Source organism: Prunus avium, chromosome 1, assembly GCF_965620075.1.
Source record: "Prunus avium chromosome 1, drPruAviu1.hap1.1, whole genome shotgun sequence".
Classification (NCBI taxonomy): domain Eukaryota; kingdom Viridiplantae; phylum Streptophyta; class Magnoliopsida; order Rosales; family Rosaceae; genus Prunus; species Prunus avium.
The window spans coordinates 6,291,769-6,309,717 of record NC_142284.1 but is presented as its reverse complement, the minus strand read 5'-3'; the positions used below and the strand labels follow the sequence as shown (position 1 = coordinate 6,309,717).

Sequence of the window (17,949 nt, the reverse complement as noted above, 5' to 3'; positions counted from 1 at the left end):
TTGCGCAGATTGCCTAGAGACGTACTGCCTGTAGTTTGGTTTATATATAATGCATGTAAAATTTGCAAATGCTAAGGTATGTAGGGTTCTAACCAAAATTTGCGCAGATTACCTAATGTACTGAATATTTTTAATGAGATGTAAGGTATTCTTGCATTGTTAAGATAACTTTCTCGATCATGATAACTATGAAACGTCAATTATACCATACCCTTATTTATTCCCTTGGATTGGACAGTTTTCATAATCGACCCTCACCATTATTCTTAATATTTGACACGTGTCTATATGTATAACCATAGATCCATAAATACAAAGCAATGAGTTAACTATGGTTATGTCAACAGACTATAGGTAACCACATTCCATTCAAGTGGTGAGAAGGGTGGTAAGAGTACACCTTAGGCAAGGGCGGATCCAGGAATTTTTCAACGGGTGGGCTAGATAAAGTTATTAGCTTAAAATTTAATGATTATTTTTTTTGGTACTTACAATTTCTATAGTTTTTCTAGAAATAAAAGTAAACATTAAATCATATAAACCATGCTAGTTCATAGCTCCATAGACTAATTTTCAATAAGTTTTAACATAAACCAAATAGGGTTTAACACCATAGTGGATTGAACATCTAAGGCTTTTTACCTAGATTAATATTGACTAAGTATGAAAAATGGTTTTTCGGAATAATTATTTTCTCGAGATAATTTTTTGCGGCTTTTATTCCTCACACATCAAATAAGAAAACTTGATTTTATGAGATTTTAGTATGAAGTATATATTGACTTAATGACCCATCATTTTTAGCCTAAATCGTATTTTGCACTAAAACCGATTTTTCATATTTTGATTTGGGGGGAATTTGATTTTCTAGTATTTTTATTTGAATCCAAATGGGGGGTACTTCTTTATTTACATTGTAAACTTAAGTAAAATGAGTAATATAAAAATAAATGAAAGTAAAATGACAATGACATTTACTTCCTTACAGCCGACTGTAGCCCTTAGTGTGGTTTCGCCCCTGACCTTAGGCTAAAGTGGTGAGAAAAACAAATATTTCCTTTTCATAAGGGGCATCATTTTGGATTAGGCGCACCATTCTAGACCTTTTTATACTAAATATTCAGAGCTAATGTATCTTAAAGTTATGGCAACAAAGACCACCTTTTGAGAGCAAAGCTCGATTTGCATACAATTGAATTCAAATTAATCCTTGAACAGAATTGAGTGCAATGCCAAAGAGACTACGTTATCTGCACCAAATTATATGTCGTACGTACGTAATCCATCTAATTAATAATAGAGTGGACTTTATTTGCCTTAAATAATAAAGATGACTTTAAGTTCAGCAAAACTCAACATGTACCACACTATTGTTGGGCTCACTCGTCTATTTATTTTACAAACAATTTGGTTTAGTCTTTTTTTCTTTCCAACTTGATTCTTTTAAAAAAAACCTAAATCTGAACGCTTCAAACTATTATTCTGAGACTTAGATCCCACATGGCATTTTCCATTTTCTTATTAACCTTTTCCTTTTCTTTTGTTTGTGGAGATTTTCGAAGGTTTTCGTTCTATATAGAAGTCCTATATGAATAAAATATTAAAGAATATAAGTTTTACATCGAAAACCTGATTAAATAGAACACAACATATAATGAATATCACGACTACTAAATGAAAGCAACATATCACTTTCCTAGAAGTTCTGGGGAACCTTATGATCTAGATAGTGGGAGATATTTTAAATGAGATGAGAACAAATATAAATGAACCTATTTTCTCTCTCCAAATAATTTACCGAGTAAAATAATATACCTAATTTTTTTTTTTTTAAATGAACCTATTTTCTCTCTCCAAATAATGTACTTAGTAAAACAATGTACTTATTTTTTTTTTGGGTAAACTGCCGAATACCCCCTTGAACTATCACGCTTGTTGAAATCTACACCCTGAATTAATTTTTCAGCCGATTTAGCACTCATACTAAATTTTATTGCCAATTTACCCCCGATTGTTAGTTTTTAGCAATTTTCATCCAAATCTCTGTTAAAAAAGTCACATGTAAGGCACATGATTCATTGTTGAATTAAAAATTGATTTTTTGACCTCTCTCTTATTCTCTCTCTCTCTCTCTCTGCTAGTCTCGAACCCAGATGGGTTTTTGGCTTTGAACACAATTCCAATAAGCTACTGGAGACTAGCAAAAAAAAATTATTTTTTTCATTGCTTCGCCAAAGAGCGGGGGGGATTCTGAATTACAAACCCAAAGATCTTGTGACCATGGCCTAAATTACAAACCCAAATCCCAAATTTCTCATTCTGGGTTTCAATCAATTTTCATAATTCTCTTCAATCTTGATTCTTGAAGTGCAAATCTCACTTTTTACAACAAAAAACAAAGCTCTAAATTTGGTCCTCTGCCTGAAAGAAACTCAAAAAAGTTAACCTTTTTTTTTTAAACTTAATTTAGTTAGATTTGATCATTGGCTAAAGATCTCAAAAAAAAAAAAAGGCCAAGCCTTTTGGTTTGTTGTTTGATCTTTGCTCCTCCACTCTGTCGTTCCTCTTTGTGAAGGCAAACACCGTGCTTGTAAAGAAATATGCGAGACCTTTTTCTCTCTCTTCCGGTCTCTTCTTCTTTATCCCCGTCTTTTGGGAAGTTCTCGGCCACTCGACTCGACGAAGTTGTGCTTCTCTTTTTGGGGCTCGCGATTGGCTACTTGGCGCTTAGTCGCAAGGACGATGACTTGGTCAACGACGGAATACAAGGACTAGATGAGAGACATTTTTCGGCGGTTGTCTTGGTTTGGTATTGTTAGAGCATTTCCAACAACAAACCCTTGCCATGGCAAGGGGGGCTAGGGCTGACACTATTCATGTGAATAGTAACTGCCCTTGCCTTTTTTAGCTATGTGTGTTTCCAGCAATCAAACCCTTGCCATGGCAACTACTATTCATTTTTTTGTTTTTTTCACAATTTTTTTTACTTAAACAATTATTTTGGATAATATTTTCGGGTAAGATTTTTGGGTTCCTACGTGTCAATACTATTCATATCAGATAAGATTTTCGGTTTCACATTTCAGATAAATTTCGAATTTCAAATTTCAGATACATTTCAAAATTCAAATTTTAGATAAATTTCAAATTTCAGATACATTTCAAAATTCAAATTTCAGATAAATGTAAAATTTCAAATTTCAAATGAATTTCAAATTTCAGATAAGATTTTCACCCTCTAAAATTGCGCCACGTGTCATCGCTATCTGCCTAAATTATTCTATAAAACCAGAGGCTCACCTCATACGTCCCACACCATATCTTCTCTACATTTCCATTTCTCATATTTTAGATTTCAATCTCCATTCTCAATGGCAGACATGGAAGAGGTTTTGGAGAGACAAGAGCGAGAAATTAGAGAAAGAATGCGTAGAAGAGCTGCAAGCAAGAGGGTGCAGAGAGAACTAGATGAGCAACTTGGCATAGCTGTGGCTTTGCTTGAGGAAGAAAACCAGAGCCGTCGTGGTTCACGTGAAGGCCGTCGCCCGAATGTGGACAGACATAGACATTGTCGGGGTAAGAATCTTATAGAAGATTATTTTATCCCACAATCTCTATACTCTGATGTTGATTTGCGAAGGAGATATAGAATGCAACCCCATTTATTCAATAAAATCATGCATGATATTTGCAATTATGATGAATACTTTGTTCAAAAGAAAGATGCTGCTGGAAATTTGGGACTTCTTCCTGAGCAAAAGTTCATAGCAATGATATGAATGTTAGCGTATGGGTCATCTGCTGATCAAGTGGATGAGGTTGTCCGTATGGGGAAGTCCACTATTTTGGAGGCCTTGGTGGGATTCTGTGATGCAGTGGAAACTCTATACACAAGGGACTACTTGCGCAGACCTACGCCCAGGGACCTGCAAAGGCTTCTACAAAAAGCTGAGATTCGAGGATTTCCTGGAATGATTGGCAGCATTGACTGCATGCACTGGCAGTGGAAAAATTGTCCAACTGCTTGGCAAGGGGATTACGGAAACAGGAAAGGGCAGAAATCAATCATCCTTGAAGCAGTTGCTGGATTTGATACATGGGTTTGGCATGCCTTCTTCGGAGTTGCCGGATCTCAAAACGATTTGAACGTCCTGGGTCAATCCCCGGTGTTTAATGATGTATTGAGTGGTGAAGCCCCAAATGTCACCTATGAAATCAACCATACCGTCTACCAAAATGGGTATTATCTAGCTGACGGCATCTACCCAAGGTGGACCACATTTGTCAAATCAATTCCACATCCCCGATCCCATAAGCAAAAATTATTTGCTACCTATCAAGAGGGTTACAGAAAAGATGTGGAGAGGTGCTTTGGTATCCTCCAAGCGCGATGGGGTATTATTAGGGGCGTGGCGCGTCTTTTTGACGAAGAGGTGCTTAGGAGCATGATGATGACTTGTATCATCCTCCACAACATGATTGTGGAGGATGAGTATGATTATCTAGCTGATGAAGTGTATGAGGCAGATCCCATGAACACGGCATTGACACGGATTTATGAAAAACCCATGGGGCCAAATGGAGAACCAGTGCAACATGACCTGTTGGTTCAAGATGGTATTTTCATGCCCCGTATGATTGATCGCTACAAGGAGATGCAATCATCGTATATTCATGAACAACGTCAAGTTGACTTGATGGAGCACTTATGGGCGGTGAAAGGCAATGAAGGTGAATGAAGTGAAGTGAAGACGTTTTTTTAATTTATTATGTTGCTGTTGTATTTTTAGTTATGCTTTGTTTTTTAAATGCTTTGGTTGTGGTTTTTTTTTATTTTGTATGCTTTGGTTGTGGTTTGTTTTTTTATGTATGGAATGTTTTGAATAAAAAGGAATTTTGTTGAATATTTTCTTCATTCATTAAAAGAAAATCAATACAACTAAGAAAAAAAAATACATGAATTACTGATGTAGAATAAATGGCAGATTTTATCGCGGTTGAGCTAGAAAAAGGACGTAGCGGGAATTTGCAGATTTGCCGTCCGAGCTCCGATTAGGATGCAAAAGACCATTTCGGAAAGTGAACGACGCCACGAGTCAAACTCACAACCTTGCTGTGATGTATGATGGATTTTGGCATTCTGAGGTCATTTGGCCTGCCAAAACCGCATTCAAAGTTTAGTAGTTAATTTTCGGAATAAATTCTATTTTTCAGTTTTAATGTAATAACTTCCCTAGCAGTTCAAGGGTTGAGAGATGTGTATTTAGACAGATTTGGTGAACGTTTTTCATCATCTCAAATTTTAATAAAATTATCCCAAGAGAATTCCTCTTAATTTCTGGTGGAATCCAGATTACCACTAATTTATTAAACAAAAAAAATACAATGAAATGAAAGGCAAGCAAACTAAGAAATGAAAGGCAAGCAAACTAAGAAATGAAAGGCAACCAAACTAACTTAATGGTTTTGATCATTTAACCAATCCGTGTTGCTTGGTCCATCGTCACGAAAAAGCTTTCGTCTCATAACATCCCTTCGTTCTAGCTTCCAAAATTGTTTTGATTCGGGGGACATATGGCTTGTATTCATGGCCATGGTTTCCCGATCCTTTTTTTCAATGTTTTCTTGGCGTACATACTCCTTTTCTTTGCGTATATACTCCCTTTCTTTTGCATATTCTAGTTGAATTGCCATATCATGCTCTTGTTGTTTCATATCCATTTCAATCCTCATGGCTTGGTGCTTTGAAATTTCCTCCAAAAATTTAGATGCATTCTTTGTAGAATTACTCCCTCTCTTCGCCTTCGCCGCTTTCCTCCCAATAGGCCTAGGCTCCCTTTCGATAGGTGAGTCTTGACTCATCGGGGAATCCATAGGTGAATCCGATGTCGGTGTCTCATGGAGTGGCGTTTCGTTCAACACCACCTCTGGACCCGTTAGAATAATTTGGAATCTCTTACAATTCTTCACTGCCTCCCAACATTGGGTATGAGTGAAGCTTTTTTTGCCTTGCCCAGTAGCACCAAACCACATTTGTGCTTGCATAATCTATAAAAAAGAAAATAATGGAAATGCAAGAAACTTTAAAAAATATTGTCAATGCAACATGTATAAAAAAGAAAATAATGGAAATGCAAGAAATTTTAACAAATTATTAGAAATGCAATAAATATTAACAAAATATAAATATTGCAAGAAACATTTAAATAAATATTGGAAATACAAGAAATATCAATAAAATATATAAATTGCAAGAAACATTTAAATAAAAATTAATGACATAGAAATTAATAAAACGAAAATTACAAATAATTTACCTCATTGCTAAGGTTTTCCCCACTTCTATGGTTGTTCATCGCTTTTGCCAAGGCATCTCTCCATTTCGCCAACTCTTTATTAAGAATTTTCCACCTACTAGATAATGCCATTTCCGTATGGGTCGAACCCATTGCCCTTTCACAAAATTCCTGATGAATTTTTTTCCACATATGACAGAATTTCATTTCATTACCCGTTACGGGACAATAACTAATTTGGACACAACACTCACACAACAAAACATCTTCCATCGTGCTCCATGCCCCTCCGATTTCATTAGAAGAACCCATAATATTTCCTAGAGAAAAATACAACTTGAAAGGGAAAAAACTTAATATTGAGTAGAAGGAGAAGAAAATGAATGAGGATTTGGTGTTAAAAGTGAAGAGTATTTGTTGGTATTTATAGAAAATAAATTCAGTATTTTTTTGGAATTTTTAAAAAAAAATTTCGATTTTTTTTTCAATTTTTTATTGCACAAAAAATCGGAGCCGTTGGATTGCTGGAAAAAATCGAATCGGAGAGCCCAGCTTGCGCCACGTGGAAGAGAGCCGTTAGGGGACTGTAGCGGGGCGCGTCAAATTATTTTTAACGTTGAACGCCAGGGCTGACGTCGTCGTGACATCAGCGCGCTGACGTCAGCTCAAAACGAGTTTTGGCCCTCGGGCCAGCCCAGTTCGCTGGGTCCCACACCTTGCCCGGGCTGGGTTTTGTTGCTGGAAACGAGTTTTTGGGCTTGCCCCCCCTAGCCCTCCCCTTGCCCTTGCTGCTGGAGTTGCTCTTAGGGTAGGGTGGGCTGAGGCCTACGAGGAAGAAACAGGGAGAGGGGAGAGAGAAGAAGAGACGAGGAGATAGAGAGGATTCGTTGGGTAATCTGGGTTGCAAGGTTGGCATGTGCCATTCACGTGGTGTTTTTAACAGAGATTTGGATGGAAATTGCCAAAAACTAATGGTGGGGGGAAATTGGCGATAAAATTTAATACGAGTACTAAATTGGCTAAAAAATTAATTCATGGTGTAGATTTCAACTGGCAGAATAGTTCAGGGGGGTATTCGGTAGTTTACCCTTTTTTTAAAAAAATGAACCTATTTTTCCTATCCAAATTATGTACCTATACACATTTATAGGTATATTGTAAAATAATTTACCTATGGGTAAATAATGAACCTATATTTTCTATAAATTATTACGTACCTATTTTTAATTTATGAAAAATGTAAGGAAATTTCAATTACAAAGTAACTAACTTAGTTTTTTTTTATATAATTTTTTTTAGTAAATAATATACCTATATTTTAATTAAATAATATTTTTATATTTTTATACGTATATATTCATATTTATATTTATATTTTTCATAGGTACATTATTGTATATGAAATTTACATTTTTTTTTTGGTTTGTAATTTTAGGGGGCGATATGTGAGAGGGAATGAGAACCAAAAGAAATGGGGGTGATTGATATGCTATTAATAAGGAGTATTAATTACAATTATGGCAGTTAATGAAATGCTTGAAATAAATTATAAATAAAATATGAAGTCTGGTGGCAACGATGTAAAAATATAGGAATACTATGACCTCTTATATCCTACTGATTATTTAAATTTGAAATTGGGTTTTACATGTAGATTTGTAGAGTGATGGCGCTGATGGATATATGTCTAGGAAATAGAAAATGTAGGAATTTATATTGGACAAACCCAAAATTAAATAATACTGGTATAGATAAAATCATTTTTGACACGGGCAGAAACCCTTCCAAAAGACAAACAAATTTGACCAACATGGCAATATGATGACCAACATTGTGTTGTACAAAAGGAGCACACCCAAAACGCGAATGCTCAGAACCATTAGATTATGCTGAGAGTTAAGAGTCCACGTGCCATATTCCATTTTCTTATTAAGAGGGATCCTTCTCCTTTTATTTGTATGTTTGTTTGTGTTTTTTAAATTTTTTTGCATTTTACTCCTTAGGGTCCGTTTGGTTCGTGGAAAGGATTTCATGGGAAATTATGTCTTTTTCCAGGAAATGAGAAATGGAAGATTTATTTCCCATGTTTGATAATGCTGGGAAAGTAATTAGGAAACACTTTATTTCCTTTCCCATGTGTTTTTTTATATACATACCAACAAATTAGGGAAGGGGGGGAATTGAACCTGAGACCTTGAGTGCAGGAATAAATACTCTTAACCACTTCAACTATAAGGCCCTTGCAACGTGAGATTATATTCAAATTCAATATTTGCGCTAAGGATGGGGCTTTCATACATATAATGAACATGAACATGAAGCTTCTTTAATTTTTCAACATTAGACTCTATTCAAATTTTATTTTATTTTTATACAAGTAATATAGGAGGAGGGGGGAATTGAACGTAGGAAATCAACGGCATGTGTAAATATTTTTAACCACATTATACTCAAATTCAACATTTGTGATGAGGAAAACGTTATTGGTGAGTATTTTCCAACTAGTTAATAGTAGGGTTTAGCACAGATTGGTCCGATCTGCCAAACCATACAAATTTTCTCCAACTACAATAGAGAGGAACCAACATATCCACTCTAATCTTTAATATTTTGGTATACCACTAAGCTTGGGTTAATAATTAAGTAATATGGCCTAAAGCAATGCTTTTGTGTAGCCTATTTATATGCAATCCTAGCAGTAAAAGTATGTGCACTATCCAGACTACCACATTCGTTCCTAATCTCTATATTGCTATTTCACTTTCTTTGTGTTTTGTTGTTTGTTGGTTTTGTAATCCTTTGTGTCTTTGTTCTTTATAATTTGTTCTTTCAAATGGCACGTGAGATTGTGAAGCCCTTGTGGACGTTGTTTTCTGCAATTTTTTTAATTTATTTGGTTAATGGGGCAGCACAACCACAAGTTCCCTGTTACTTCATATTTGGAGACTCATTATCTGACAATGGAAACAACAATGGCCTCTTAACTATATCCAGAGCCAATTTTCTACCCAATGGCATTGATTTTCCAAGGGGTCCAACTGGAAGGTTTTCCAATGGACGTAATTTGGTCGATGTGGTTGGTCAGTTTTCTTGTCTTTCTGCAAAATTTCAAATAACATATTATGTAAATTCACAATCATAATTATAGTGTGATACTGGAGTACGACCACATGAACATTTCCCTTTCTTCCCATTGTGATATAAAACTCATGCAAGTTTTTAGCACGAAAATAACTCATTATTATGTCCTCATTGCAGCTGAACTACTAGGTTTGGATAGTTACATTCCACCTTTTGCAACTGCAAGTGGAACGGAAATACTCAAAGGCGTCAATTATGCATCTGGTTCATCTGGTATCCGCGACGAAACTGGAAGACAAGCGGTAATTTATTATTTGATTTAAAGTGATCCGCGACGAAAAATTATCGATACCCAATCAGTGCAATGTCAAAATTTATCAAAGAATTATTTTAACCCCCTCTCCTCGATTTTGCAGGGACAGATAATAAGTATGGCTATGCAATTGCAAAATCACCAAAGCATAGTGAAACAGATAGCTTCTTTTAGGGGAAATAATGTCCCATCAGCTGAGGAGTACTTAGGCAAATGCATATATTCAGTTGACATGGGCACCAATGATTACTTTCTCAACTACTTTGGTTCCCTGTCCAACACTAGCCGCCAATATACACCAGATCAATATGCAAGAGTACTCATTGAAGAATATTCTCAGCAATTAAGAGTTAGTAGAACAATTTCTTATATATTAATTAGGCTTATTCTTTATTTAAAATTTTTATTTTAGGTCGTCAGTGGGGTATAGCTTAGTTGGTTGAGCTCTTCCACCTCTACCAATGTGAGCAGAGGTTTAAAACCCCAATGCACTCAATAAATATTTGTGTAAATCCCCCCTCCCCGAATTGCTTCTTGTACTGAAAAAATTCATCATTTTATACGTCTACTTTATGCATCATGAAATTAATTGAAACTTTTATATAACTGGAGCTTTTCTGATTATGCTAGACGTTGTACAACTTGGGGGCAAGAAAGATAGTTCTCTTCGGGCTAGCTCCTTTAGGCTTCGTACCTTTTGAAGTTACTGCGTGTGGCACAAAAGGCTCTTCTTGCGCTGCTTATATCAACAGTGCAGTTCAAATTTTCAACTTGGGGCTTGTATCACTTGTCCAAGAACTCGACAGCAATCTAAGAAATGCCAAGTTTATTTACATAGACTATTATGGGATTGCATCATCATATGCTTTATCTCAGGGTGATTTCTAATATCTCTAAACTTTACTTTTTATTTCTTTTTTATACAAATGATAGTGGGGAGGTGGAAATAGGACAAGTGATGGCGCGCCAATAAATCTAACTTCACACCAAACGATTGCAAACCAAGTAGGAAATTTGCTTGACATGAGTTCTTCTTAAGCCTTCAATAACCAAAGGACTTCACAATTAGATAACAATTTACCTAATGCAATACTTCTGTCGACATAGATATTAATCTCCCTACTGTCAAAGTCATCAAAGGTACCTTATTTTATGAGTAATGCTACTCTTACTCGTATAATCCTTCCACTTGGTGCGCACAACAAAAATTTCCTTTAAATATTCTAGATCATATATTTCGTTCAAAAACAGATAAAAGTTCAAATTTTGGCACAAACATTTTAATTGACTAATATTGGCTCTTCTATATTTCAGGTTCTCTGATTTCTAACGTCTCATGTTGTGGAGTGACAGACGGTGTGAACACATGCCTTCCTTTTGAAATCCCGTGCAGTAACAGGAACCAGTTCATCTTTTGGGATGGTATACATCCTACAGAGGCAACAAATGTTTTTATAGCAGCAAGAGCATACAAAGCTAAGTTTCTTACTGATGCTTTTCCCTACGATATCAACCGCTTAGCTCAACTATCCTAATTGTGCGTTCCATGTTCATATCAACCACTTATATAGTTCAAGTGATTATGAAGGAAATAAAGTTATCAGCTGCGTTTGGGAATTATTATGCATATGTATGGAGATTTATGAGTATATGGGAATGTGGATGACCACCATAATAACCATTATCTCCACCTTTTCATATTTGTAACATAAGCTCTTATTTTTATAATTAGTAGCTATAGTTTGCGGGTTAAATACCTGTATTTGTAAGCCTATAAATAAGTGGTTATCAAAGATGAATGAAAGAAGTTTTAGAGACTAATTTTTGTTGTCTTCCTCTACTCCTCATTTCTCTCTACAATTTTCTTTAGTTATATAACACGTTATCAGCACGAATCCTCTCCCAAATACCAACTGAGTTCTCCGACCATAACCCACAGAAGCTGGGCTTCCCTGCCCCCTCCCTCGCTAGTGAATGTTCTGCTGAGTGATGGACTAACTGGTCCTCCAGACTAGCTGTTTAGTTGATTTCTCTTCTGTTAATGTAGTTCTTTTGTAGTTCCTGGGTTTCTTTTTGCACCCTGCTTTCCCTTGTTTTCGCCCTCTCGCTTTTATGAAATCAATCAGTTGAACAACAACAAAATGAGGTGTACCCCTTTCGTGCATCCACTTATTATTGTTAGGAAGACTAGAAATGTTTTGGTTTTCCTTGCCAAATTTATATTCATGATTGTAAGTATTTAAGATCTGTACAAACTCAATTACATAGTTTAGGTTATGAGTGGTTCATTCAATTTAGGTCAGAGTACGACATGGCTAAGCTGCAATCATTGTTCATCAAAAGGTACATTATTCATCATTATTGCATTGCACCCTAATCATTGATTCTGTACTTGATTGATTAGTATGGTCTACTAGTCAAGTCTCCTAAAAAATTAGAGTTGGTTACCATGTGAGTAGGTAACACTTTTCATTCTGCATTGTTGAGAGGCATCTTCTTGGCTCTGCCGTTTTTGCGAGAGTGTTCATGGTTTGGAAATAGGTTTTCAATATTTTTCTTTTGAAATCTGCTTATGTTTTTCAAAAATCTAAATAAGCCTTGCATATCATTCGTACACTTAGTTTTAGGCTCAGATTCATGACTTGTGTCTTCAAGGTGATGATAACTCGAAGGAATCGATTCAGTTCTTTTGAATTTATAAAATCATACATGGAAGCTGTTGTCGATCGAAGTGCTGGTGCCATGGTGTAAAGAGCTGAAGATGTGAAGCTGCCATTTTCATGAAGACCAGTTAGTTGAGTTGCTAAGTGATGAGCACAAAATTAATACAAGTTTTATCCTTTAATTTATATTTGCTAGTATTTTCTTTTGTTTTATGTAAATCTATTAGAGTATTTGTATTGGTTTTTTCCAATCTTTGTTTTTGTATTTAATGAGTGGTTGTTTGTAGATATTAAGTGTCTTCCATCAATAGCATGAGGAGGAGGAGGAATAAGCAATGTGTTGCAAGAAGAAGGTAGAAGAAAGATGAAAATACGATATGAACCGCTTAGCTCAACTATCCTAATTGTGCGCTCCATGTTCATATCAACCACTTATATAGTTCAAGTGATTATGAAGGAAATAAAGTTATCAGCTGCGTTTGGGAATCATTATGTATATGTATGGAGATTTATGAGTATATGGGAATGTGGATGACCACCATAATAACCATTATCTCCACCTTTTCATATTTGTAACATAAGCTCTTATTTTTATAATTAGTAGCTATAGTTTGCGGGTTAAATACCTGTATTTGTAAGCCTATAAATAAGTGGTTATCAAAGATGAATGAAAGAAGTTTTAGAGACTAATTTTTGTTGTCTTCCTCTACTCCTCATTTCTCTCTACAATTTTCTTTAGTTATATAACACATTATCAGCACGAATCCTCTCCCAAATACCAACTGAGTTCTCCTACCAAAACCCACAGAAGCTGGGCTTCCCTGCCCCCTCCCTCGCTAGTGAATGTTCTGCTGAGTGATGGACTAACCGGTCCTCCAGACTAGCTGTTTAGTTGATTTCTCTTCTGTTAATGTAGTTCTTTTGTAGTTCCTGGGTTTCTTTTTGCACCCTGCTTTCCCTTGTTTTCGCCTTCTCGCTTTTATGAAATCAATCAGTTGAACAACAACAAAATGAGGTGTACCCCTTTCGTGCATCCACTTATTATTGTTAGAAAGACTAGAAATGTTTTGGTTTTCCTTGCCAAATTTATATTCATGATTGTAAGAGCATCCACAATGGGGGGTGTATATGGGGGTGTGTGTTAAATATACACCCCGAGTCACCGGAATCGTCTCCAACGGGGAGATGTAAATGAATGTAAATATACATCACCACCATGGGGATGTAAAATAAAATGTATATTTATATCTATTTTTACATCCCTTGCAAGCGGGACCCACCCGAGAAAAGAGAAGAAAAATGAAGAAAAGTCAACATAAAAGGCTAGGACCCACGGCTACACCCCCGAATTTACACTCCCCCACTGGAGCAAAAAACATATTTACACCCCCCGGAGGTGTAAAGGGGATGTAAAAGTGGCTTTACACCCCCGAATTTACACCCCTCCATTGTGGATGCTCTAAGTATTTAAGATCTGTACAAACTCAATTACATAGTTTAGGTTATGAGTGGTTCATTCAATTGAGGTCAGAGTACAACATGGCTAAGCTGCAATCATTGTTCATCAAATGGTACATTATTCATCATTATTGCATTGCACCCTAATCATTGATTCTGTACTCGATTCATTATTGCATTGCAATCATAGTTGCTTTCTAAAACTAGATCTAGGAAATATTGAGCTTTTTAGGACAATCTTTGTAAGAATCTTCTTAAGCTTAGTGGATTAACTGATCGGAATGATAACCAATAGTTTTTCCTAGTTGTGGTTGAATGATTTATTCCTAACAATATCTTCAAAGTTGTAATAGTCTGTTTGAGCAAGTTGTCCTAGTTTAGTACTGTCTACTTGGGTTTTAATTACTTTGTTCACCTAAATATCGGTTTTCGATTATAATAAAAGAATATGTATTTTTGTGTTGCATTTCTTTGAAGGGAATATGAAAGTCAATACATTTAATCGGGATACACTTGGAAAACAAAAGCTAGATGGTATGAAATATTAATGACATTGTTTTTTTATATATAAATACAATAGTCTAAAGTACAACGTGTAGGGGGGTGTTTCTTAGACACGCATACTACTAAAGTGTCATAGGAGTTCGAACCTGAGACCACTAGTTTGCAAATAAAAGCCATTTTCCACTAGTTTAGACCCCGTTGAGATTGTTTTAAGTGTAAAGAAAGTGACGAATGTTATGAGGAAAATGGAAGAGGTCCAAAAGAGAAGGTTAGAGAGAAAGTTGCTAATATTCCCGTTTATCTAATATATCCAATTAATAATAAATATAACTTTTTTTCTTGCCTAAAATAATAAATTAAAATAACTTCAAATGCACCATAATGCACACTTCTTTACGTAAACTACGCACGTACCGCACACTATTACTTATTAATATCCATGTGGTCCTTGTGAACCCAAATAAGGGTCGTGTCATATCCTCATCATTTACAAGAGGTCCCTATTTTTGATAAAAGAAGACATTGATAACATTGTTGGCTCACTCTGCAATGCTCTTTAATGATCTAAACCATTTAGCTCTTTAAATTTTAAAGAAATTTATATTTTAAAAAATTCGGTTAAATAGGAAATTGTTTGTTCATTAGATTTTCATCACGATGATTCAATGCCTCATTAGAATATTGTGTTCGTCAATTTATTTGTTCACATTTAAATGATTAAATGATTTTTCGTTTGACTAAGATTTTTTTTTTTAGGTGACTTTTGAACGAAAGCCAAAAAATAGATAATTTGAATCATTAGAATATTTCACAGAGAGTTGGACTTACATGCAATACTCCCTTTACTCTCTTATAAAAAAATTTCTCAATTTTGAAGCTTTTCCTTATGTACAATTCCTATATGCCTTATTAGGGATCATCATTAGGCCCGCGAGCCGAAGTGAATAGCTCGGCTTGATTCGGTCTGTTAGGCTTGTCTAGGCCCAACCTATTAGATAGGTTCAGATCAATCCCTTTGAGAACTCAGTCTAGCATGAAAAATTAAAACAAACCTACAGAGCCCTGCTTGAGTTCGACTCAAACTTAATAAATTTGGACCAACCTAGCCCGACCTGATAACGAACCCTAAGCCTTATAATCCAAGCACTTTTGTTTTTGCTATGAAAGGGATCAAATCATTGGCCTAACTTATCCCTAATTTAGTTCCCCATCTTCCTCACCATTTGGGCTACACCCGAGGGCTTATGATCAAAGTACATCTAACTAGCACTTAAAAGTGGGATCTTTGTCCATGGCCAATAACCTTCATATGTCCGTGGTCAACTAAGCTCATTAAATATTTGTTTAAATGGTCCATAAAAATGGTGGCTAATATTGAAGTTGTGTGAGGCACTAGTTTTATCTTCGAACACGCAATCTATCTAAGCACAAGTAAAACGATTTTGTAATGGTTCGTGGATATCGATCATCCTTGCAAGTACCAAATTTTTTTTTTGAAATATAAGTGATATTCTAAAGGCTTATTTATTGTAATGCCCCCTGAAATTATGGTCAAATCTCACTTCACCCCCTGAAAGTTAAAATGACCTACTTTGCCTTTTTGACTGATGTTTTGCATCTCAATTTACCCCCAACCATCAAGTCAGTCAATAACTCTGTTAAAGATGCTGACGTGGCATGAATAGGACCCCACTTTTTTTTTAAATGCATGCCACGTAATTACCATGTGTAAAAAAAACATAAAGAAAAATTTTCTTTTAAAAACAAAACTCAACTATTAATAATATATATATATATATATATATATATATATATTTTTAAAATCCCCAATTCCCTTCCTTCCTTGCTCTGTTACGCATACCCAATCTCTCCCTCTCCCTCTCCCTATCTCCAAAGATGCCCATCATCCTTCATCCTTCATCCTCCCTCTGCAACCAACCACCACCCCTCATCATCCATAACCATCCAACCACAAGCAATACCCACTGCCATAAAAAAATTGGAAAACAAAAACACTCACATAATACATTGAAAATAAATAAAAATCATGTATCTTATTCAAATCCGCTTATTCCAAACCTCAAATCAATAACACAACACAAACAATTGTATAAATTTATTTTATTTTTTTCAAGTAAAAATCATATGCACACACAGAGTGAACAATGGAAGAACTTAAACTACAATCTCATTCTTCTTCTTCCTCCTTTATTTGATCTTATGCTCTGGTTTGAGGAGGGGATGGGTTTATTGGTTGCAGGGGCGAAAAGCTTGACAATAAAGACGGTGGCGTGGCCTTGGGCTTCAAGAGTTGGATATACTATTGAGGTTGGGTTGAGTTCGTAACAGATCTGGTATGGCAGTTGGCTTAGGGTGGGGGAGGTTGGGATGGAGGCCTCGTCCTCTCTTCACTGCCCTGAAAGAGCAGTCAACCCTTTTACACCCTTATCTCTCTCCTTATGGGTCTCTCCCAACCAATGACTCGAGGAATAGCGAGCAAGGCCTGGTCGTGATGGCGCTCAAGGTAGGTGCAAGATCTGGGTTGGCTAGGTACAAACGGAAAGGGTGGGTTGGGGGAGATCTGTTAGTGGCGATGATGGTAGGGGGTGGAGAAGACAGTGGCAGCTTCATTTTAATTTTTTCTTTTGTTATTTTTGTAATTTTATTATTATATTTTTTATGAGCTGTAATTTTATTATTTTAGGGTGGTGCTGTGCTGTGGAAAATCTTTTAATTTTTTTTTTTTGCACACATGGTAATTATGTGGTATGCATTTCAGCAAAATTTCGGGTCTATTCATGCCACGTTGGCAACTTTAACAGAATTATTAACTGACTTGACGGTGAGGGGTAAATTGAGAGGCAAAACATCGATCAAGGGAATAGAAATTGAGGGCATGTTTACGTATCAGTAATGAAGAAAGTAAGGAATCAGAGAATTTAGGAATCGGGGAACTACTGAATCGGTATGGGAAGAATCATTCCCATAAAGCTGTTTACTAAACATATGGAATTAGCAAAGGAATGAGGTTGATTCCCATTATTATTGTTTACTAATTTTCATGAATCAGAATCCAAATTAATTTGATTACTAAAATGCCCTGCACATTTTCACCACAGCACATATATAATTCTCAAATTGGCTAAGGAGACCAAACTAATCCGGTAGCAAACTAGTAAGGCGGTGTAAACATGAAGAATCAATATGTTGAACAAGATGAACAGCAAGAGGCCGGTTCAATGATAATGTTTATAACACCTTTGTCAAGAGCCAATTTCAAACGAAAAAATAAACTCCAATAAATATATATCTTTCACCTACGTAACTAGTAAACAATCAAATAATAATGACCTGCATAATCTTCATACTACAAAAAAAATATATATATAATCTCCAAAAAAGTCTTTATCTATGACCGTACTATGTTTTGTGATGAATGTGAAGACAAAAGATAGAAGAAGAAGATAGATAGATAGAATGATTTACATAGCACAAGGCGTTGCTGCTGCTCATGGGAGGTTGTGTCTGCACCGATAACGTGAAAAAGAAGTTGGAGCGTCTTGGAACTTATTGGCGTGAGTTTTTATCTTTTTTAGGGTTTGGGGGTTTTCGGAATTATGGTAAAGTAGTAAAG

At 35.7% G+C, this 17,949-nt stretch overlaps 1 protein-coding gene across 1 annotated transcript; it reads left to right on the top strand.

The window, feature by feature from the left end:
* The first annotated feature begins 9,032 nt into the window (after window positions 1-9,032).
* On the top strand, window positions 9,033-11,450 carry LOC110758417 (GDSL esterase/lipase At1g29670-like). Its single transcript, XM_021960277.2, has 5 exons — window positions 9,033-9,376; window positions 9,555-9,679; window positions 9,794-10,039; window positions 10,321-10,567; window positions 11,005-11,450. Exons 1-5 carry the CDS (start codon window positions 9,130-9,132, stop codon window positions 11,223-11,225), a joined length of 1,086 nt encoding a protein of 361 aa, XP_021815969.1. The 5' UTR covers window positions 9,033-9,129; the 3' UTR covers window positions 11,226-11,450.
* Window positions 11,451-17,949: the final 6,499 nt, after the last annotated feature.

Coding starts and splice junctions, on each gene's coding strand:
- LOC110758417 (XM_021960277.2), top strand. CDS start 9,130: ATGGCACGTGAGATTGTGAAGCCCTTGTGGACGTTGTTTTCTGCAATT. Junction 9,377..9,554: donor TAATTTGGTCGATGTGGTTG/GTCAGTTTTCTT, acceptor TCCTCATTGCAG/CTGAACTACTAGGTTTGGAT. Junction 10,040..10,320: donor AATATTCTCAGCAATTAAGA/GTTAGTAGAACA, acceptor TGATTATGCTAG/ACGTTGTACAACTTGGGGGC.